The sequence below is a fragment of the Lipophrys pholis genome, assembly GCF_963383615.2.
Source record: "Lipophrys pholis genome assembly, chromosome: 1".
NCBI classification, from domain to species: Eukaryota; Metazoa; Chordata; class Actinopteri; order Blenniiformes; family Blenniidae; genus Lipophrys; species Lipophrys pholis.
In genome coordinates, this window is record NC_137635.1 from 32,101,686 (window position 1) to 32,124,053 (window position 22,368).

Sequence of the window (22,368 nt, forward strand, 5' to 3'; positions counted from 1 at the left end):
TGAGCTATGCTGAGAAGGGCGAAAAGAAAGAGAAAAGTAGACGAGGAGTAGGACGGGGCTAATGATTTTGATGTAGCAGGAGGTGAAAGACATCGGAGGGAAATGTCAAAATAAAAAGAAGGATGGAAAGGATGGAGAAGTTAAGATGATGAGCTGATTCATAACTCACAATAATGCCGGCAGTCCAGGGGTTGAGCAGGAGAATCGCACAAACCAGGAAGGTGCAGGCCAGCACCACACTGATGGACAGCAGGAACCAGTGTCTGAGGCCAATGTACTGCTCCCAGAACAGGAACGGGTATCCATTAGGGTAGTTGAACACACCCTTGCGGCTAAACTCATCACAGATGGCGCGCACGCTCTCAATGGCTTCCACAAAGTCGCTGGCTTGGCGAAGGCCATTGAGGTAGAAGGGGAACTGAGCAAACTCCAGTGGTTCTGCAGCTGGGACTGTAAGAGAAAGTATCAAAGGTCAATTCTGAGTTTTTGGTTCCAGGCAAATTGACTCTTGATATGTAGGAGAGGAGACACTCACTGCGCAGATTTTCTCCTGTCGTGTCATACTTGTCGTGAATCCACTCTCTGGGGTGAGGGTAGAAGTTGGCCTGGGATGCGGCATAGCCCAGAGGGTCATTACTTACCCAGACTGTCAGGTAAATGTAAAAGACCTCCGGCGGGATCAAACCCTCAGCATCCACAAGCCGACGAGAAGTCAGCTGGAGAAAAACGGTCAAAAATTAGTACTTATTCACAAGGATTTTAATCACAAAGCCTTGCACTCTGTCAACTCTGTTGATCTGCTTTAAGCCATTAAGAGCTGAAGCAACTGCTAAGAGGATGACACAATGCCAAACTTAGTAAATTAGAAAAAGCAAATTAATGCTGCATCGAGCTCTACATGGAGCATCATACATTCTGCAGACAATCACAGAGATCGGTGTACTATAGTGAATCAGATCTCCATGGGTTAAAGTTGTTTCTTTTTGTTCTTGCAGCTCTTTAACATACCTGGCTGGGGTTAAAAGGCTCCTTCTTGGAGCCAGTCTGGATGAGGAGCTTGTATGCCAGAGCGCCGTCCTCTGTGCCGTTACGATAGCTGTCAGCAGTAATCCTGCCTTCTTGCCAATCAGCATCAAAAGCAGCCTGGAGACCTGTGCACACAGAGAGGAGGAAAGATCACTCAAGCTGTTTATTAATGTTTTGATTTTATCATGACAAAAATCTGGCAAAATAGGTCTGCGCTGGCAGTGATCCTTAAAACGTGAAATATCAAGTCTCCCTTTCTATCCTTTTTTTTCGGTCAGCTGGCTCTGATTGACCTGTTAGCTATTACTTCCTCTTGACTGGGCCTCTGACACATTCTCACCTCAGCGTGCACACACACACACACACATACACATCTGCACACATGCAAAGATAACCTCCGACCCCGTCCCATCTAGCACTCCACCCCTTTGGCCCAGGTGGATAGGGGTAAACAGTGACTGAACTTTCACTCACCCTTCTCACATTCTCACACCCCCACACTCACACCAGCTCAATCCACACCTGGAAAAACTTGTGACACCCTCAACCAGATTCTGACATCATCACCATGAAAAAACCCTTGAGGGGACAGGCAGTAAGATTTAACCCAACTTTCTTTCAACGACACATCAACAAAACTTTACCGAGGCTGAATTCTTACCTCTGAGCCAGTCCTGGAAGTAGTGCAGCCACATGCGGGGCAGCTTGTTGTCGCTGTCTCTGACCACATATCGGACAGAGTTGAAGGCATTGTGCAGCTGAATCAGCAGCCTCTGTGATCGTGCGTAATCAAATCCATCCATGGTTACCAGGTACATGTTGTAGAAGGAGAAATACTTGAACTGCGCGTCAATGAAGTCATACTCCTTGGTGTCACGTGGCACAATATCAGTCAGGTAAAGGCCATCGTGCACCATGGTGGTCCCGTACAGACTGAGACCCAGGAGGCCAAGGAAGAGGACGACGACGACAGCTTTGCTCTTGGGCTTGAGGAGTAGGGGGGCATATTTCTCCCTGGCGAAGCTGGACAGGTTCCAGTGCAGAAAAGGGAGCGGGACACACTTCTTCCCGGACTTGGAGTCCTCCACCTGTGCCAAGAGGTCCCGCGTGGAGCTGGAAGTGGGGGTGAAGAGCTGGGATCCGTAAGGGTCTGGCACAGACATTGTGGTGGGGGAAGGAGAGAGAGCTGCAGGAGGAGCAGAAAGATGTGTCAGAGCATTAGGAGTTACAACAAATCCTGATTTTAGAAACCACTTTTCGTAATGTAATTATTATGAGCATAATCTGACTTATTTACCTTGAGCTTGTGAGGTAGGACAGAGAATGATGGAGGGGGGGCTGGTGGAGATCTGTGACGTTGGCGGCAGGATAGTGACGATGTGCTGACCAGCGGCGTCACACTGCGTGAAAGCCTGCACCGTCGTGGTGATTTGGGTGCTGGTGGTGATTGTCGATCCAGTCGTGTACTGGTGCGCGTGCGCAGTTCCCGTCGTAGGCGTGTGTGGCTGTTCTCCGGCGTCCGACAACTCGTGCGGAGAGAGTTGGATGACACGGTCCGAGCACGGACTGTACAGGCAGCAGAGGATGTCCAGGCGCTTGTCCTCACGCCGGTGGAGATCCAAACTGAGGATGGCGGGGAAGATGAGCAGCACCATGGCAAAGTTAAACACGACCACAATGGCCGCCTGGAGGGGGAGGAATACATGAAGAAAGACAAAGTGAGAAGAGTTGGAGAACAGTATGTGAAATTACAGACACCAAACTCCAGCTGGAGAAACTCTGGATTTTTTTTTTTTGTGTGTGTGTGTCTCAAGCCATAGCCAAGTAAGTAAAGAAAAACCTTACACTAAATCACCAGCCAGGAATACTAAGTGGGCCAGGAGGTGAGAGAGGCAGTGAGAGAGTGAGAGAGGAGAAAGAACAGAGTACCAAAAGAAAGGACTGCGAGAAAGAGGCATCGGGATATATATATATATATATATATATCACCCTTCACCGGTGCTTCCACCGCCTCCCCACTCTCCCCAGCCCCTGAAGCTGACATTCAATTCTGTGCTTTCCAGTGTGTGCAAGTCTATGTGTGTGTGTGTGTGTGTGTGTGTGTGTGTGTGTGTGTGTGTATTGGTGTGCGTGCTTGTGTGTTTCAGACCACCCACAGTTAGTTACAGATCAGAGAAAACCGCCTTGACGGGCCAGTGATATACTGATCCACTCCTCCCTCTCCCTCTGCCTCTCGTTTTCTCACTGTCTGCCTCGCTCGGTCTCTTCATCACTCTCTTTGGTCTGATTATTCCCCATTATGCACACGCACACACAGGCACACACACACGCACACAAAAATGTTGGCTCTCTAGGTGCAGTGGCAATAAAACGAGGAACAAAGGCTTTTCTTGCGCTAAATAAATGTCACCTCTTTTAAGTTATCTCTTTCATTTTGAAAGGAGCCTCAGGCCTCACGGTGTGCAATTGTGGACTACTTGTTTACGTGTGTGTGTGTGTGTGTGTGTGTGTGTGTGTGTGTGTGTGTGTGTGTGTGTGTGTGTGTGTGTGTGTGTGGGAGTGTGTGCATTCGTGTGCGTGTGTGTGTCTGTCTTCAAAACATACCTGCAATGAGAACGCTCGCAAGGCAGGGATGGGTACAAGAGCTGCCATAAAGAAGGCGAGCATATTGTTGATGGAAGTCAGAGCCACGCTGGTGCCGGTGCGACGCAAACAGTCTCCAGTTCGCTCCTTTAAAAATAAAAAAACGCACACACACGTCAGGGGAGAGGACACACACCGAGAGGATTGGAAAGATGACAGGACAGGAGGAGACTTTTAAAGGCACCTTAAAAGGGATGTTACTTCCAGTTTCTGTGAAGGAGTGAGCCAACAGAAACATGTCATCCACACCAATCCCCAGTGCCAGGAAGGGAAGCACCTGGGATGGGAAACACATCAATGGGGATGGAGGAAGGGTCAGAATAAACAAGTGAGTGACATCAAAATCTGGGCTTTAAAAAAAAGAGCAAATCACGGCTTAAGGTCAAATCTGCTTATATGCAGTGTAGTTTGCTCTGTGTTGTACCTGTGTGGTTGCAGCGTTGAAGGAGAGACCGAGCAACGAGCAGAGACCCAGGCCTGCTGCCACTGACAGGGCCACCAACAGCACCCCGGCCAGCCCCACTGCACCCTGGGACTTGGCACAATCCCATCTTAGCATCGTCACACAGGCATAGGCCAGCTAGAGTGGAGACACGTCACATGGTTAGTGAGAATGTTCAAGATAGGTCCTCTCCAAATCACTTTACTCATGTTGGCAGTAAAATGTTAGGGCAATCATATCATGTGTTGTAAAGGAGAAATGTCACATTTATGTGGGGAATTTAGCCATCACACTTCTGTTATTTACTTAACTATGTGGGGTTACATAAGTTCTTTGATTATCTGCATAATCAGTGGCTCAAACTTGCCTTTCATGCACGCTCAGAGTGCACGATTGCACAACAATCGCTTGAACTGTCGCCACATAACTTTGGCAAGAGTTTGTGGAGGCAATTGGACAGGAATTGCAAAGTGGTGTACAACTAGGGTCTAGGGCAGACATATTCAAATTTTTGAGAATGTATTGAACCAAACAACAATATCTGGTGCTAAAATTCAGACAAATGACTGTATTTTTTTGCAATCTGCATATTTCCTAATGGGATGATTAGTTTCTTGATATATTGATGGTATTATTATCAGAAGAAGTATTCAGAAGAGGATTATTTTCTTGTTTTCAAGTAACGAATAGCATTTTTTTTTCATCAGAAATAGTGATTTGCTGTGTCCAACAGATGGGTGTTTTTTATTTTCATGTTCACGACACATTCTATATAAAGAATCTGTGAATATACTCACCATAAGCAGATATCCTCCAGCCACACGGATGACGCTGACATCGGAGAAGGATTTCATGATGTCATTCAGTGTGGTGGTCGAGAAAGCGTGGATGGACTGGCTGGAGTTATCTGGGACACTCTGGTGAACCACCTGCAGGAAAAACATCAATCACCTGTCAAAAAGGCTCTGTGACACACTCGGGAAAGAAATATACGCTAAAATATGTGTTACTTGTCACCTCAGCCTAACCCGCTTTCCCACTTGACAGACAAAATGAGCACACAGCTTACACACATTGTGCAAAGACAGCGAGCCTCTTCCTTAGCCCCATATTTCAGGACTCTAAAATGGGAAAAAGGCCCCTGTCGCTTTGAAATGTGCATGTGTGTGAAAGCGAGTATGAATGTGTGAGTGTGTTTTTACATGTGGCAGCATGTGTGTGTGTGTGCATAAGTATGACAAGAGAGGAGTAATGAGCACAGATGCCAGAGGTTGTGAGGTCAAAGGTGAAAAGGGACGGGATCACATGGCTGAGGATACTCTCCACGCTCCACCATGAGTGAACCACAGCACCCCGGAAAAAGCTATTTACCTGTATTCTTTAAGTCATCATCACCTCACATGGTGATCTGTCCCTTTTCTTGAATATGTCAGGAGAAGGTGTAACGTCTCTGTCAGTTTGTGTTTGAGTTTTCCACCCCTGCTCAGGTTCACATGTCCCATACTTTCCTAAATCCCTTCCTCCCTGCTTACCCTCTCACTGTGGTGGGTGTCAGCTATCACAGCAACAGCTTGTTCCTATAACTAGGGCTCTGACAGAGAGAGGTGATTGGCCTACCACACACACACACACACACACACACACACACGCACGCACACACACACACACACACACACACACACAAACACACACACACTGCGATTCACTTTACAAGGGAGCTGAAGACTGATGGAATTCAGACACTGCGGAGTAAGTCTACGTGGTGTGTGTGTGTGTGTGTGTGTGTGTGTGTGTGTGTGTGTGTGTGTGTGTGTGTGTGTGTGTGTGTGTGCGCACGTGTGCGTGTGTGTTAGAACAAGACTGCATGTGGACAAGGAAATGCCTTCTCTTTTTTCTCAACCTAACCCTACATCTGGGAACACTTTATAATAACCGTCACGGATAAGAATTCAAATAAATAAAATATTAAAACACTGAACCTAATTATAGTTTTTTTTGTCAAGTAATGAAAATTTTGAGTTATGAAGTTGGAGTAATTCTTTTTAAGTAGGTAACCCAATCAAAGGTGCCAATGAGCACCAGCCAATCGGAGACAGGGGAGGGCGGGCCATAGTTGCATGCATGATATTGATTGGTTAGATGTATTCAGTTGTTTTTCATATAAAAAAAACTAAACAAATTAAAGCAATTCCAAGCATTTATACAAATCAGCTAGATGTTTTTGATAGTGGGCTAGTTGTTTCCTAAAGATAGCCTTTTACCAAATATTACTGATGCTTTTTATATATCAAATTGCATCTACCTTTAAGAGTGTGCATTTAAATGAATTAATATTTGCATGTGTGAGTGTCTGCACCTCAACAAATTTCCTCTGCCACGACTCGAGGATGGCGGTCGCCTTCTCTTCATTCCAGTTGATGTCGTGTATCTCGTAGTCGTCTTTAAAGTGCTCGTACAGCTGCTTTGGACTCATCAGCAGAAACATCGTTTGAAGAGCCTCCGCACTGCAAAAAACACACACACACACACACACGTAAGTTTAAAGACATCATGCTCTCTCCCTGTAAAAATGGTTTATTGTGTGTTGGGTGGAGTGGAAACCTCAACTGGATCATCTATGTCATAACTAGCACATAAAAAATCATTGAGTCTTGAAAGTTTGGATGTTCTCATACATATATATTTAAACCTCAGTGGCGCACACCTCTCTGTGAATAGCTAAAGGCAGGTGCCGTTTCTTCTAGGATTTGTCTGCCTGTCTGCCTGTCCGTCTGCCAATGTAAACAGCTAAAAGCAGGTGTTATCTAGTCTGACTGTGGGTCTCTCGGCTGCGATCCCAGATGTCCTCAGGTTTTCTTGGCGCTGAGCACAAGCAAGCAGCAGTGGCGCTCAAAATGTGAAAGAAATGATCATAAATCACATCCGCGAGTAAGTGTGGCTCTTGCAGATGGGACTGGAATCCTCTTTCATTCAAGGCTCCGCTGGACCCGCGTGGGTCTCGATCTGGGCTCTGACCCAATGCCGTCACTCCATTTGTATTGGCCACGCTTTTAAATCCAACTGAAGTCAGTAGGAAAAGCAAACCTCTCTGGAGATCGTCTAATAAAGAGACCTCAGATAAATGTGAATTTGACTGTTTTTCCCCTCCACAGTTTTTTCCCCCCTTTCTTCTTTGGTCTCTTATACAACAAATGTGTGGCCGTGTGGGGGGCTTTATGTGGTTGTCAATCATCTTTAATTGGCCTATCCCGGACCGGGGTCATGCAGGAAACTGATCCCTCTAGGTACAAGGCATTCTTAGCATGTGTCTGAGGAGTTATTGGGGGTTACACAGATTCCACAGTCACGGCGGCTCTTAAGCTAACTGGTGCACTGGCTGCCTGCTCAGATCAAAATCTCTCACAATTGTCACAAGCGAACCATGTGAAATCACAACAAACTGTTAAATCTTTATGTACACACACCTCAGCAGAGCATCTTGGCTGTTCTTGACCCGCCCTCCCAGGATGAGCTCCTCCTGCCAGTGCATGAACTTGCGGCTGAAGCCATGGCATCCACCCTGGAGACGCCCGGCAATGTCGGGACTCTGATGGGACGAGGAGCAGAAGAATAGTTGGAGAGATCTGTTACATTTTTTCCATTCTTTCTTCTACCTTCTAAACCAGGTTTAAGTTGCATTATTTTTTTTTTTACCTCTCTTTGCTCCTTGTTGGGAGCACTGAGGGGACAGTCGGGGTCTGATGGGTCTAAGCATGGCCTGTTCATGTACGCATGTCCCACCTGAGGAAACAAAAACAATCTTATGAATATCTCAAAACATGGGAGAAAAAAAAAAAAAAAAGTAGACGAGTGAGAGATTACTCGTGCAAGAAAATCTTTTTGTTTGGCAAACAAATACATCACATGTGCTTTTTTTGTGACTCACCTGGGCTTTGTCCAACATCTCCCTGAACCCCTCCAGTGAGGTGAACTGACTCAGCTCCTCCATCAGCTTGACTGGATCAAGATTCATCCACTGGATATCAGGCATGCCCCTGAAATGCCAAGAATTACTCCAGATGATATTCCTCCCCGAACTGACCGACAACAGTTTCAGAATTTAAAGAGGTAAAGCTGTTATAATGCTGCTCCTAACTGATGGAAACATGGCTTTACATTCCTCTAGGAAACACTTTTTGAGTTAGGTTTTCTTTCCTGCTCCTTTGTTGGGGCCGGACTACACAGGAGGCTCGCTGCAGATACAGGATAAAATAGCGTTTATTATCCTGTTTCACGCTGCCACAATGCCCAGGGAAAAGGCACGGTGGCTGCCTGCTCACTTTCATTCCTCACTGCCCTGCACTGAGTCATAACAATTACCTCTGCCTCCCAAACATCTTGATAAGGACGGAGAAAAAATTGAGTGGACGGAGAAGGGAAAATAGGTAAGGGATGATGGGAGGAGGATAGGGGTGGGGGTGGGGGTGGGGAGGGGGGGCTTTCACACTATTTGCTGTGTGAGATCCAAGGATGAATGACTTGTTTTGATCGTTCTGGACATTGACTCAATCTACACCATCATTGACTGCTGCAACCTGACACTTGATATTACAAACGGTCATTATTGGAATGATGCTGCAAGACACAGGGGTTCAGTTTTTTGTGTGTGATTGAGACAAGGGAGCAAGAACAAAAAGAGTCCCAAAGTATCTTGACTCTCTAATGGTGAGCGCTCCTCTCCGATTCCCACATACCAGGGTCCCTTTCGCTTCTGGTTGCAAAGACGCTCCTTTATCGGCTAGTTTTTGCTTGACTGAACCAAGCCTGGGCCCTTTTGTTTTTTCATAGATTGTTGCTTTTTGTTCTCCAAAGTTTTTATTTCTCCTCTCTCTCTCTGTCTCTCTCTGTCTCTCTCTCTCTCTCTCTCACTTTCTAATGCACACATTTACTCTTTTCTTTAACCATTCAAACCAGGGCTGAAGCAAAAGCTGACTCTGAATAAAGAGACACTGAATCTACGTCCATTCCATGTCCTCTTTAGCTCAACTTGAAAAATTAGTGTAAAGTCACCTAATAAATAACAACAGATGTTGAAGACTGTGTGAATTACAGGAACACTTGGCAGATGTGTGAATCATCAAAGACCCCCATCTCTCTCTCACAGGCCAACTGGGAGATGCTGAGGATGGGAAACTTTAGTGTTTGTTTCTGTATGTGCCGGCTTGTCATGCAACATACTGCTGACTGCTTAGACAGACGTATAAACAAATAAATTCTTCGGAAAGAAACATCTGCTATGATCTAAACTATCTTTTATAAACCCAGCACTCAATTGAAATATCACATCTGACGACAAAAAGGAGATCCCTTTCAGTGACTCAATTTCTCAAGAGAACTTTGTTCGCCCCCCCAAAAAAGGAGAGGAAAAAAAAAACAAAAAGTTGAATCTGCAAATGCCCAAATACGCCCAGACTCCACTGTTAACTGTCTTGTAGCCTCTCTCTGTCCTTCTCGGGGGACTTGAGGCTTGAATACTGCCCATTTTATTTGTTGGACAACTTGGGAGCTGGGAGCCCGGGGCATTACCATGAGAATGCCGAGTGTTAGCCGTGAGCTGACAAAGCCGACCCCCCCCCACCTCCTCCTCCTCCTCCGGGGCCCCTGCACTGATGGACACTCACTCGTAAACTGAAAGAATGCTTACCATTGTCTGACCCAAAGGGCTCCCCTGCCACCACCACCGCCGCCGCCGCTGCTACCGCCGCCGCCTCCCCGCCCTCCGTTCTACCAACCCACCACCCAGTTGCTGCTCAGCCATCTCCTCTCTTTCTCTCCATCCCTCCCTCACTTATTGCATCCATCTCTAACCTTCTCCTCTTTGAATTTCTCTGTCAGGACACCCCCCCTCCCCTCCCTTCAGGCCCTCTCCGGGCCCTTAAAGAACTCTATTACTGACCGCCGCTGTCAGTCACAGCACCCACTGACAGACTACTGAAAGACCAACTGTATGTCTCCATCCAGCATGTGTTAAAAGTTATGGAGCACTCCAAAAGCTGTAGTAAGATCAGATGGAAGCAATGACAGCATAAGGAGGACCAAGGCTGTCTATGAAAGGTTAAAAAAAAAAAAAAATGATGAGGGGTGATTATTCCAACACTTACGGTAAATATGCAGAGCCTCCCTGTAGTTTGGCCCCTTCCCAAAAACAGTCCAATGGGGTGATTATCATACAGGGGAATAGCTTGTCAATCATCTGGGATCAGGAAACAGAAAAGAGCAATGATTAAACATCTCGTCATAGAGAAATAACCACTGAGATTAATAAGGTGTGTGTCTTTATCAACTTACCCTTTCAATCATAACATTTTCTATTATAGGAACTCCTGATTTATAGCATATTTTATTAAGATCCCATGATCTATGAGAGAGAGAGAGAGAGAGAGAGAGAGAGAGAGAAAGAGAGAGAGAGAGAGAACTTTTAATACAGCTACAAGCACAGCAGCAGAACATCTTCAAACAAGATCCTGTTGTTAGTTGACTTACTTTCCAAATAGCGACACTTGCACCTTGCTGGCCGACAGGGCAGCTTCCATGTGAACCAGCAAAGCCTCCTGGGTAAGAATATCTGTGCCCTCTTCTTTGGGTGTCTGGATAAGCATCTGTGAGGTAAAGACTGACTCCTCGCCCTGCTTCTCCCTGGTGTAGTGAAGCTCTGTGCTCACCCGACTTCCAGCTACGAAACCAAGAAGAGAAACCAAAAAAGAAAGGTGAGTTCAGGCAACGTGAGATAGATGGATTTCCTTCAGTGCACATGCAACGACACTGACGCATATACACACCATAACACGGCAGGTTTTGTGCGCACATATGCACATGCACAAGAACACACACACACAGACACACACGTACTGTATGTTGACCAACGCCCTTGGCCTTCGCCAGTGTTGGTTTTGAAGGCACTTCACACAAGCCAGTGTCTGGCCAAGAGAAATGAGTAATACTGCTTCTCATTGGCTCCTTCTGTGAAACAGATGTGCCCTGTTAGTTAGTCAAACCAGCTTCCTGATGCCCCCAAAACCCTCCACTGCTTTGCAGAGGGCAGACGATGTGTACCGACAACGGTTGTGACTTATTAAAAAGGTTTTTATCTACCTTTCATCTTTGGACTCAGTGTCCGGGGAAGAGGAGAGGAGAGGAGAGGAGAGGAGAGGAGAGGAGAGGAGAGGAGAGGAGAGGAGAGGAGAAAAGAGAAGAGAAGAGAAGAGAAGAGAAGAGAAGAGAAGAGAAGAGAAGAGAAGAGAAGAGAAGAGAAGAGAAGAGAAGAGAAGAGATAACAAAACACAGCAGATGAAAGTCGTCAGTGTTTTGAGGAGAATAAACTGGATTATCTTTGTGGAGGAAGAAATATAGATGTGGGAGGTTGTGAAGGGCAGGAAAGACTAGAGAGAGAGAGAGAGAGAGAGAGAGAGAGAGAGAGAGAGAGAGAGAGAGAGAGAGAGAGAGAGAGACAGAGAGAGACAGAGAGAGAGCTATGTTGTGCTGTGTGGTAGACCCCAGTCCCCTAATTACAGGAGGTTGCCCTGAAAAGAGTTTGCCAGCCGGGGGGATCTGTGCCGGTGCCAAGTGGACATGAAACATGCCGCGCTGGATCACAGAGGGCCGTCTGCCCCTCTTGCTGTCCCACTACATGACAACCTCAGAGAGAGAGCGAGAGAGAGATAGAGAGAGAGAGAAAGAGGGAGACAGAGGGAGAGAGAGGTGGGGGAAGTTTGAAAACAAGGGCGACCACCTTCTTCATTCATTTTCATCACTCTTTCACTGCGCTGCAATCAGTCTCTAAGCATCTATTTCTCTGCTTCATTTAACCCCTCTCACTTTCTCTCTCTCTCTCTGCCTCTCTCTCTCTCTCGCTCTCTCCCTGCACCTCCCCCAGCTTGGAACAGGCTCCTATAATTGATGGGGAGAAAAGAAAAAACAAACTATTGAGCCTACGCCGCGAAAGTGTGAGATCAGGTTAGAACTCTGGGCCTTGGAGACACAGTCCAATATTTCTAGACTTTGCTCTCAAGGCTTTAATTACATTCGCAGGGGCTTGAGAATATCAGGTCGCTCTGTTTATTTTCTGTCAATGGTGTCTGGCTGAGTGCATCACAAAGAAATGTTATTATTTGACACATCTGGACATGCAGGAAAAATGGATGTTAATGTATAAATGCAAGTTTTATTCCAAAAAGAAGGCCGAAAAAAAAAAAATGCAGACATGCTAAGTGATCTCATTAGGACTGTTAGAGACTGTTCAGGCTGAGAAAATGAAGAAAGCCTGACACACTTTCACCTGGAAAAAGAATCAGACTTGGTGTTAAAACAGTGATTAGAAGTACAGTTCCCCTCGACACCACTTAGTTTCCTTCCCACACAGATTTCCAATCAAAAAAGACTACTACAAAATGGAGCCCTTTCCGCTTCTGGACCTCTTTGACATCTGTTAAACCTTTTTTGACATTTCGTATGTTAACCTCTGCAGCGTGGGGTTTTGATCCCAACAGGAACTGGGTGGCTCGGAGAGACTCTGGCTCTGTAATTACAGGCCTCCTGAAGTAAATTATAGCTATTTGTGTCTCGTTCCTCCCATCTGGACCACCCAGGCAGCCGGTCCTTACTCTCCTCTCTCTCTCTCTCTCTCTCTCTCTCTCTCTCTCTCTCTCTCTCTCTCTCTCTCTCTCTCTCCCTCTCTTTCTCGCCTCTCTCCTCAACCCCTGGTCTGGCCCCAACAGCCCAACTCCAAGCTCCACAACCACTCTGGCTCACTTCGTCTCCTGCTCTCTTCACGGCTCTCTCCATAAGGAAGCTTTCTTTTTCTACTTCTCTCACTCCATCTCCTTGTTTTATCTTCCTTTTTCTTGCTATTTTCCTCTTCCTGACACTTTCTGACTCTTTTTTTTTTTCCAGTCACTTCCACTACCCTCTCCCTCCACTTAGCCTGTGCGCCACACAGCCTTAAAGAGACAGTTCCCGGAAATTTTCCCACCCAAGGAAGAAAGCGCCTTTGAGTGTGGAAACTTTGGCGGTTTTAACACCCCCGTGACTGGGAACGTTATTACATGAGCAATTCTGAAACTCAAGATATTAAGAGTTTGCTTGGGAACGTGATCAAAAACTGTAAAATTGAATGCAGGTGATGGCAACTGTAACGTAAATCCAAGTAGACATTGTTTTGGTTGAACATATGTAAAAATTTCCGATCAGGAAACGTAAGACAGCATGAGAAAATGTCACGACACACGCTGGCATGGTTGCACGGCCATGCTTGTCTAAATATAACGTTTGCATGGATCCGTGTATAGGTGTACCTGTAAGAGTGTGTGGGTGGGAGTGTGTACACTGGTGTGAACACAGGACCCTGTCTCCACCAACCTCAGACATTTCCTCCCCACCTGACCCTCTGTCCCCAAAAGGCGAACACCCAGAATCACTCCAGCCAGTGAAATATGTGCGGCTTTTCCCATCTGGGCTACAGTAAGCCAAGACCACCAAGAGTTATGTTTCTATTCTAATCTATTCTATTCTATTCTATTCTATTCTATTCTATTCTAACTACGTAGTTTACAGGCCTAGTCCCAGTTCCAGGCCACGCTAGGTCAGACCAGGCCGCCTTCAAAGTTCAGTGTGGTAGATTAGCTGGATTAGGAGGCCTCTGAAAGGCCCCACGCTGCTATGGAGGAAGACTCAAGACGAAGAGGGCTGAAAGTGACATGTATGCTTTTATTTGCTATGCTGTGTAGTGCATTGGGTGTTTTCTTTTTTTCCTGTCTGATTTAAGCAGCTTGAAAATATGAGATAAAATCCAAAGCTGATTTCCACAAAAAGGGATTTTTAAAAAAAACTAATTGGGTTTGGCCATCATGAAATACCAACAATAGGAAAAACAGAGCTGGCATTGTACATCTGCTATCTACCTTATTCTCTCAACCATTTTATTCACCATAAAGATCCATTAGTTCTTTTGATTTTCATCACACGAGCTAAATGGGAAATTCCTTCTCTTGGTTTGGTATCCATTAAAAAAACCAAAAACAACCTTTTGTCACATGTGGACCCTCTAGAATCAAGACTACTATGCCCCACTTTGGGTCCTCAGCCCAGCCCTGCCCTATGGCATTCCCTAGCCAGGGCACCGCATAAAGCGGGCTGCCCCCCAGCAGATGGGCCATTCCTCCATACAACCCTTCAGCGCAGCTCCAGATTGAATGCACACCCTTTTGTCATTCAACCCTTCAATTTCTTTCAGATGTTTCCCAACAAACAGGAGAAAAAAAATAAAGAGGAACTTTTCTTTTTTCACGACAAAAGCAAATGGACCAAAACTTTCCCAGCCTGTAAAACAATGCCAGACTCGGCTGTGGGAGGGTTGATGCAGGGGACAAGAAAGAGAAGCTGGCACTTTGCTATCTCACCTATAGAAATACAGTGTATCTGTTTATCAGGACTGTATAATGGTGGGAAATAATGCCACACCAGTGCAGAAAAACACAGAATCCTGCACCTCTGCTATCACAGAATAACAGCCACGCTGAGATGGCACCGTGAAAACTGTATAAAACAGCAAAAACAACATGAAAAATCAGTTTCACTTACACTCTTTTCAGATGTGCCAGTGGTGTTAGCCACCACACATAAATTTCCACCAGGGTTGGCATTTAGGCAGTTTCTATTTCCATATGTATAGGCTTGCCTCTGCTAATTATGCTAATCATGGGCAGTGTTGGCCACTGTGAAAAATAGTCACATTAGACACTCCACTGACCGCTAATACTGCTTAATGTGTGGTTGAAACATACATTCATCCCTGCCTGAAAAGCAAAATTTTTCCACATTGCTGGTCTCATTCAGATGAGAAATGAATTTATTGAGTCCAAGAACCATTTCTCCCCCCCTCCCCTCCCAAGTACGAAGAAAATGTTCAGTCTCTCTCTTCATCTCCATCTCCTTCACCTCTTTTTTTTTTTTTTTTTTAATACTTTCATGGTGTAAAAGCAGAGGCAAATGGTGCAAACTCTAAGGTGACTGGTGTCGCTTTATTTTGCCAGTCTGGGAGACAAAGGTTGCTCTTCAATGAGAGGAGAAAGGGTGCCAGACTATAGTGATTGGGTTTTTATTATCCCATTTTCAATTGCATTGAAGCCTTTTTAGGAAGATCCTACATTCACTGTAGCAAACTGCCTGAAAGCCTGTTTTGATGAATGCTTTGACACCAAAATGACAATCTGAAGACATGTAATCAATGTAAATGTGTCCATTTGGCTGCTGCCTTTAACATAGGTCGCCACAGCATGTCAATGCAACTTACACATGTGATCTAAATACATGGAAATAAAATGAAAGAAAATCATACTTTAAAAGGAGAGGTAGAGCACAGTCCTCGTGTCTCCTGGATAACTAAAGCCAAAGCCATGTGTCTGTCATATGCACATGTATCTGTAGCTGCTCAGTGTGTTTATTTGTTGGGGGGTGGTCTTGGTCTGTCTGTTGAAGAGCGTGTGTGTTGAAGGGGATGCAGAGAGAGAGAGAGAGAGGGGGAGAGAGAGAGCGAGAGAGAGAGCGAGAGAGAGAGAGAGAGAGAGAGAGAGAGAGAGAGAGGGGATGGAATGATGTAGACTTGGACTGAAGGATGGAGGGATGGGGGTGAAATAAACATTTAGAAGTGACCCAGGTTGACTCTGGTCTTGTTTGTTCTCTCTACCAGTGAGGTCCTGGGCCCTGAACGCTGGGAGTTTATTTATCTAGCTGGGGCACCACTGCGCACTATTCACCTCCAATAATGCCTCATAGAGCTCCCTTTCTCTGTCTGAACTGGGGCGCTGTGTGCACTCCAATGAATTATAGCATTTACCTGCTGCGCTGCTCTGAGGTTTGTTTAGAGAAACTGCTCCAAACACCAAAATACCCACGTGTGCTCATTTGCGCAAACTCTGAGGTGTTTTTTTTTATTTTTTTTTTATCAAGACGGACATTTTCTTACTCATTTAATCAAGCTATCTCTTTGTCTCTTCATATTGTGTATGATTGTACAATATCACATGCACAAAGCGCAGTCCACACTTCTCTCTTTCTCCATGGGCCTTATAATGGGACATATGGTGCGACTGCTACCCAGACAAGCCCGGTCTCATTTTACTCATATTTGGACAGCTTGAGTCTGTATACATGAATGTCAAGGCTCACCTAAACTCTGCCAAGAAAGATGAGTTTAGTTAATATCCCAAAGAACACAACCATTTTAAAGCAGAGGCGACTTTGTTTTTCCCCCTCTCTTTTATTAAAGAAAAAAAGTGAATAACCTGAGCTACAATTGAATTCAAACACAGAATAAAAGAACGTCCCAAACTCACTGCAAACATGAAACCATGAGCTTCACATAATCACGTTAATATTTCATGTCTACGAAAGCAATGGCTCCCATAAAAACGGTCTCTTTCGCAAGATTTTTGGGTGAAATAAAACTGTGAACGAGACAGCCTCACACTTGATGTTTGTTCAAGTGAGACAGGAAAAACAACAACAAATAAAGTGTGAGTAAGCCATAAACCTTCCACCCTGTTCCTGCCCCAACCCCCTTAGTTTACCCCCCCCCGTCCCTGTTTTCTTCCTGCACCTCAGTTTTTATTATCTTTCCCTTTTCTGCTTGAGGACAATGCAGATTGAGTCACAGTCTTACATGTAAGCAGGTATGGGAAAATATAATCCAAACAGTGTGCAAACTTTACAGAAACCCAGTAAAACTGAGATTGCACAAGTTTTGTTTGATTTAAAAACACACCTGCAACACACCTGTCTGTGCAGTGTTATATATCTAGTGTCATCCCACAGGCTACATCCAAAAAAAACTACCGAGGTAATTTGATGGGTGACCTGTGTCTGACAATCTCTCCTGGAAAGAGCAGTAAGCCTGAAATAGTTCTTAATCCCCATGTCAGACTAAACACCCTGATACTGTGTCTTTTATTCTCACCTACACAGGTGTGGGGACTGATGATCCTAAACTGCTCATCCACATTACAAATGGACAAGAATCTTTGAGTAAAATGATATATGAATGAAGACAGATTACAGAGGTATGTTTGCGTAGAAAGGAATGCATGCACACAAAGAGAAAAAAAAGTAAAATTTTCCACTCTTCCTCTCTGTTTCTAGACACTGACTTCACTGCTGTGCTCTGCTTCACGGTGTTTTGGTCTTGTAGGCGGGAGGAAGCAATTAAAAAAGCCCTGGTGGCCTGACTTCACAGAGCAGGCAGAGAGACAGGTAGAAATATAAACACACACACACACACAAAAAGCAGAGGCGGACAGACGGGAACACACTCAGGAACTTCAGACGGGCAGAACCCGGCGGGTTGTGCACGCTGAAGGTGACAAAGATGACAAGTGTGTGTTTGTATATGTGTGAAAACACCAGGGGCAGCTTCTACTATGAATATATGATGGGAAGCATATGCTCTTAACACATTCACATGCGCACGCACGCACGCACGCACGCACGCACGCACGCACGCACGCACGCACGCACGCACGCACACACACACACACACACACGTTGACGTGCAGCTTTGAGCTGGTGTGTTAACACATACGGTGTCAATTGGCAGCTTTCACCCCCCCGAACAAATTAGGAGTCAAGTGGAAAAAAAGTTTTGTTTATGCTGTAATCTGGATGAGCTATTCCGAAAGGAAATCACTTGCAATGTTCAAACAACACGTGAAATATATTTAAAGTTAAAGCACAGAGATAAAAATCTGTGAAATAAATCCTGGAGACTGATGTGAGGTTTAATTTTAAATCCCTTCAATATGAAATCAGCTGTCTTTTTAGTGAGCATATAATTCCTGCTCCTTGTACTCTGGCTGGTTCAGAGAGAGAGAGAGAGTGTGTGTGTGTGTGTGTGTGTGTGTGTGTGTGTGTGTGTGTGTGTGTGTGTGTGTGCTTCTGTGTTTGTGTGTGTGTGAGAGAGAGACAGAAGGAGAACTAACCTCTCCTTGTTACCGAACCACTTTACTCTCCATTGAGGCCCTAGCAGCTTTGTCAATGGGCTATTGGTGGAAACAAGGCAGGCAGAAACTTTAGAAACATGGCCACGGCCTCTTAAAGGCACAGCATTCCTTTTCAACCCCCCGGTTCAACTCTCTGAATCCCGCAGCAAAACAACTGGCACACAAACATCTAAACATCTCCTTTAAGAGATGGCTTGGCCAATTAGCTCAAGAGGTAATCCTAAAGCTTATACACTAACCAGAAGGAAACCAAAGAAAAGGACACAGTGGAAATGTGAGCTCTTGTTCATTGGTTTTGTTGAGAACTGAGTTTTTTTCCCCCGTCCAATCCGGCGCTAATAATATGAGTGTCTTCACTTATGGAGACGTTTTTCCTCTTAATGATTGTGCCTGATAGACAAATTTATTTGAATTCCTGCCTCCTAGCACTTCTCCCGACACCAGCGGAGTGGGATTCCTCCGACACCTCCACACAGGTCCTGTGGGAGCCGCCTGTTCCTGTCCTCTAGTGACATGGTGGGCTTAAAAAACCCTATAGAGTCTGTTTATATTCACCAACTGCTGTGGCGCTTTTAGAGCGTGCAAAACAGGTGGGTAAACTTCAGCTGCATTCACTTATATTTTCTCTTCTTGTGGGGAGGAGAGAAGGGAGGGAGGGAGGGAGGGAGGGGGTAGGGAGGTGGTGCCTGCTTGCCTGCCTGCCTGCTTGCCTCTTGTTGAATGGAATCCAAGAATAGTTAGGGACCACACAGGGAGTCGAGGGGGGGAGGGGTCAGGGCCCTCAAAGATGGCTAACCATTCACACAGTCCATCTGCTGCGGGGATCACTGAAAGCCTGGGGGTTTAAAAGGAATTCGGCCAGTGTGAAAAACCAAATAAAGCTGCCTCTGCCCCTGAAAGTGTACAGATAACCCCCCAAAAAAATCTAAAACGAGAGAAGGGAAAAGGCTGATCGCTGTCATATGAAGCGATGTGGAGGTGTCACATAAGCAGACAGGAGCAAATGTGTGTGACAGGAGCAGGAGAGGGAGTGTCATAAATGTGTTTCTCAGGTAAGGATTTCTCAGGGAATTCACACACGCGAACAAAGATTATTGCAAGATACAACACATTCAGTGAGCGAGAAGAAGCCAGCACAGCTGAAAACCGGGAAAAATACATTTAAGTGTGACTTTCATTTTCATGTTTGAAACCTAAGGATATGTGTTTCTTCATTGCAGTTGTCCTTGGAGGAACTCAAACAAATGTGCAAACCACAAATATTTCTTAGCAGGGTGAAGATACAATATGAAGTCAGTTAGAATAATAAAAAAAAAACCAACTTGCTGAAGTTGAACCAGTTTCTGAACTGTTATCTCAAACTTGGAGTCCAACTCTAAAGTGCTAATGCTGTGTGAAAACTGTGAAGGTGCCCTAATTCTAATTTTAAACAGTCTTTAAAATGAAAACATCCAAAGCAGCTTCCCACAAATCCTCGGCTTTTATTGCCTCTCTCGTCAAGATTTGAGCCGGACAAGCCAGTCTGTCAGTCACTGAACACCTAGTGCCCTCCTACGGCACATAGACGACACTAACATGACCACCCTGAATCTTCCAGCCACTATGGTCATTCAAACTCCAGTCAAACCCGGAGGCAAACGCATGCAGGTTAACCATCTTTCAACTGAAAAGTCCACAAGCGAGCTGAATGAGCAGGGAAATCAGTCACAACGCCTTCACACACACACACACACACACACACACACACACACACACACACACACACACACACACACACACACACACACACACACACACACACACACACACACACACACACACACACACACACACACACACACACCTCAGTCACATGCTTTCATCAGATAGGAGGCGTCTCAAACTCACCTTCCACCCAAAGTTGCTCGATGTTTGTTTCGATGGCTGCCACCCGAAGTCCCACAGACAGAGCTCCGAATACTAAGAGTCCAATAAAGAGGACCTTCCCACAGTGCCTCTGGATGTGGCAGCCCAGAGAGAACAGGAAGGCCTGGAACCTTGCCCGGATCCACAGAGGAGCCTTTTGACCTACCGCCTTACCCTGGATTTGAAGCAGGAGGGAGGGCGACAAAATGACAGCAGCATTATTATCATCATCATCATCATTATTATTATTGATTGACTGTTAAGGCATGATTGCTAAAAACGTCTAAAATGACAAAGTTGCATGTCTTGATGTCAACCCTTTCAGAGGGGTGCTGTGACAGAAAGGAAGACATGTCAGAGGGAGTACTCGTTGAAGTCAAGATCACACTTTTTGACTTTCAATATGCTTCGATGTCTTGTGGACACAAACATTTAAAACAGATCACAAGTCCTTCAAGATTTGGATTAGTTTTGGGACTAGTTCGCTTACATTTTAGTTGACAAGTTGCAGGGGGAAACAAACAAAACCAAGCACAACTTTGGATAAAGTTGAATTTAACAATGAAAATTGATTTGAGTTAAACACGTCTGTCTGTATAAATTGTGGCTTTGACTTTAGATGGAATGGAAATTTGCCCGTGTAATTTCCACATCTGCCTTATCAGGATGGATTAACATTCGAATTGTGAAGAAAACTAATTGCACCAGTCTGCTTGTACTTTATCCTAAAGTTTTTAGCGCAACTTTAGTTTAGCGTTAATCACCACACAGGTCCCCAGAGTTACAAATGTCACTGCTGCAGAAGCCATTGCTCTGGTGTTGTGGTTTCTCTCAGCAGTGCTGAAACACGTCCAAGCATCCGGGCGGTCCAAAGATGCTTTGTCAGATCAAACTCAATCAGTGAATTCCTTTACAGGACCCACCGCATTTCCAAACAGACCCCGGGCCAGTGCGCTCTCCGCAGGCTGCACAAAGCCAAGAAAACACGCACAAGCACGGGCTGGGGAGATGGGAACAAACCCTCACGGTCGCTTTAACAACAAAAATGAATGAAAAGTGAAATAAGAGGACTACTGTTCTGTTGTTGTCACTTCAGAGGGTTCTCCAAAATGACACGCAAGCTGGGGTGATTATAACTAAAAGCCCCACAGCTCTTGTGACAGTTTCTATTTTTGTGTTTACACATTTATGCTGATTTCTCTGTCTGAGCTCTGGTGGTCCCCGGACCCCCTGTCTGTTTCTCCCACATGCGTCCTCAAAACGCCACAAAAATAACGAGGGTGGGTTAAAACAAAAAAACAAAACAAAAAACAAACAAAAACAACGCTCGCCCTGGCGCACGTTCCAATCACATTTAGCGGCTGAATAGAAGCTGCCCTGATCGAGGATATCCACCACTGACTACGAGCGTGCTATTATCACCTTTGAGATCTGTTTAAGTGCGAAAGCGGCGTGGCAGTAGCTGGGTCTCCGGAGCAGGTCCGGGTTCGCTGGCGGCTGGGAGCGCGTATAGCTCGGGGGTAAATCTCCAAAGACGCCGGCCCCCGGGACCCCGCGATCCGAGGCCATGGTCCAGAGAGGAGAGAGTGCGAGGCGACGCAAAAACGGTGCGAGTTCACGAACAATAATCCAACATAGACGTGGAGCGCATCCAGCAGCACCGCCGGCGACAGATCACAAGAAGCGTTTCTAGTCTTCCTCGGAGCCAAACAAGTCTCGAAACTCCATCCCAACATTATGCGCCGAAATCCGTATAGATCCTTCAGTCTTCATTCGTCCAGATAGTTCGTGAAACGACGTCTCAGAGAGGAGCGGTGGCTGGCGGAGTAGTAGTAGTAATAGTAGTAGGAGTTGTAGTAGTAGTAGTAGTAGTAGCCGATGTCTGAGCCGTCCGTGTCAAGTCTAACTCCGATCCTGTAGCGGTAACATTTAGAGAAGTTCGCCTCTCGGCAAATCCTGAAAAGGGAGGTTTGATGGAAAAGTGCTCCGGCTCCCATTGGCCAAGGAAGAGGCAAATTACTTTGCAAACATCGCCTATTATTAGCTGCTAAGCAACAGCTCACCAAAGTGGAGAGAGAGGGGGACCACCCAGGCTGCTGCTGCCTGGGCTGGAGGGAGGAGGAGGAGGAGGAGGAGAGAGGGAGGGAGGGAGGGAGGGAGGAGGAGGGGGGAGAGAGAGGGAGAGAGAGAGAGGAACTCTTTCAATAAACTCTGCAAAGCCGCGCACGCACAAGCGCACATGACGCACGCAGTTTACGCACACGCGCGCACTTGCTCTCTGAACATTATTCCCAGTGGCCTGGCCCCTCCAGTGTGTAGCAGCAA

At 45.8% G+C, this 22,368-nt stretch overlaps 1 protein-coding gene across 1 annotated transcript in view; it reads right to left on the bottom strand.

The window, feature by feature from the left end:
* Positions 1–21,612, bottom strand: part of ptch2 (patched 2) — a gene marked incomplete at its 5' end in the record, with an annotated part of 28,740 nt that extends 7,128 nt beyond the window's left edge. Inside the window, 19 exons of the mRNA XM_080464319.1 lie at positions 170–450; positions 536–716; positions 1,009–1,151; positions 1,688–2,212; positions 2,324–2,711; positions 3,631–3,756; positions 3,854–3,946; positions 4,094–4,249; positions 4,909–5,040; positions 6,468–6,615; positions 7,576–7,697; positions 7,805–7,891; positions 8,037–8,145; positions 10,252–10,343; positions 10,439–10,508; positions 10,634–10,823; positions 20,026–20,218; positions 20,958–21,008; positions 21,466–21,612. Of these exons, the coding sequence (XP_080320445.1) occupies positions 170–450; positions 536–716; positions 1,009–1,151; positions 1,688–2,212; positions 2,324–2,711; positions 3,631–3,756; positions 3,854–3,946; positions 4,094–4,249; positions 4,909–5,040; positions 6,468–6,615; positions 7,576–7,697; positions 7,805–7,891; positions 8,037–8,145; positions 10,252–10,343; positions 10,439–10,508; positions 10,634–10,823; positions 20,026–20,218; positions 20,958–21,008; positions 21,466–21,612 (3,234 nt within the window). The remainder of the gene's footprint in view (positions 1–169; positions 451–535; positions 717–1,008; positions 1,152–1,687; positions 2,213–2,323; positions 2,712–3,630; positions 3,757–3,853; positions 3,947–4,093; positions 4,250–4,908; positions 5,041–6,467; positions 6,616–7,575; positions 7,698–7,804; positions 7,892–8,036; positions 8,146–10,251; positions 10,344–10,438; positions 10,509–10,633; positions 10,824–20,025; positions 20,219–20,957; positions 21,009–21,465) is intronic.
* Positions 21,613–22,368: the final 756 nt, after the last annotated feature.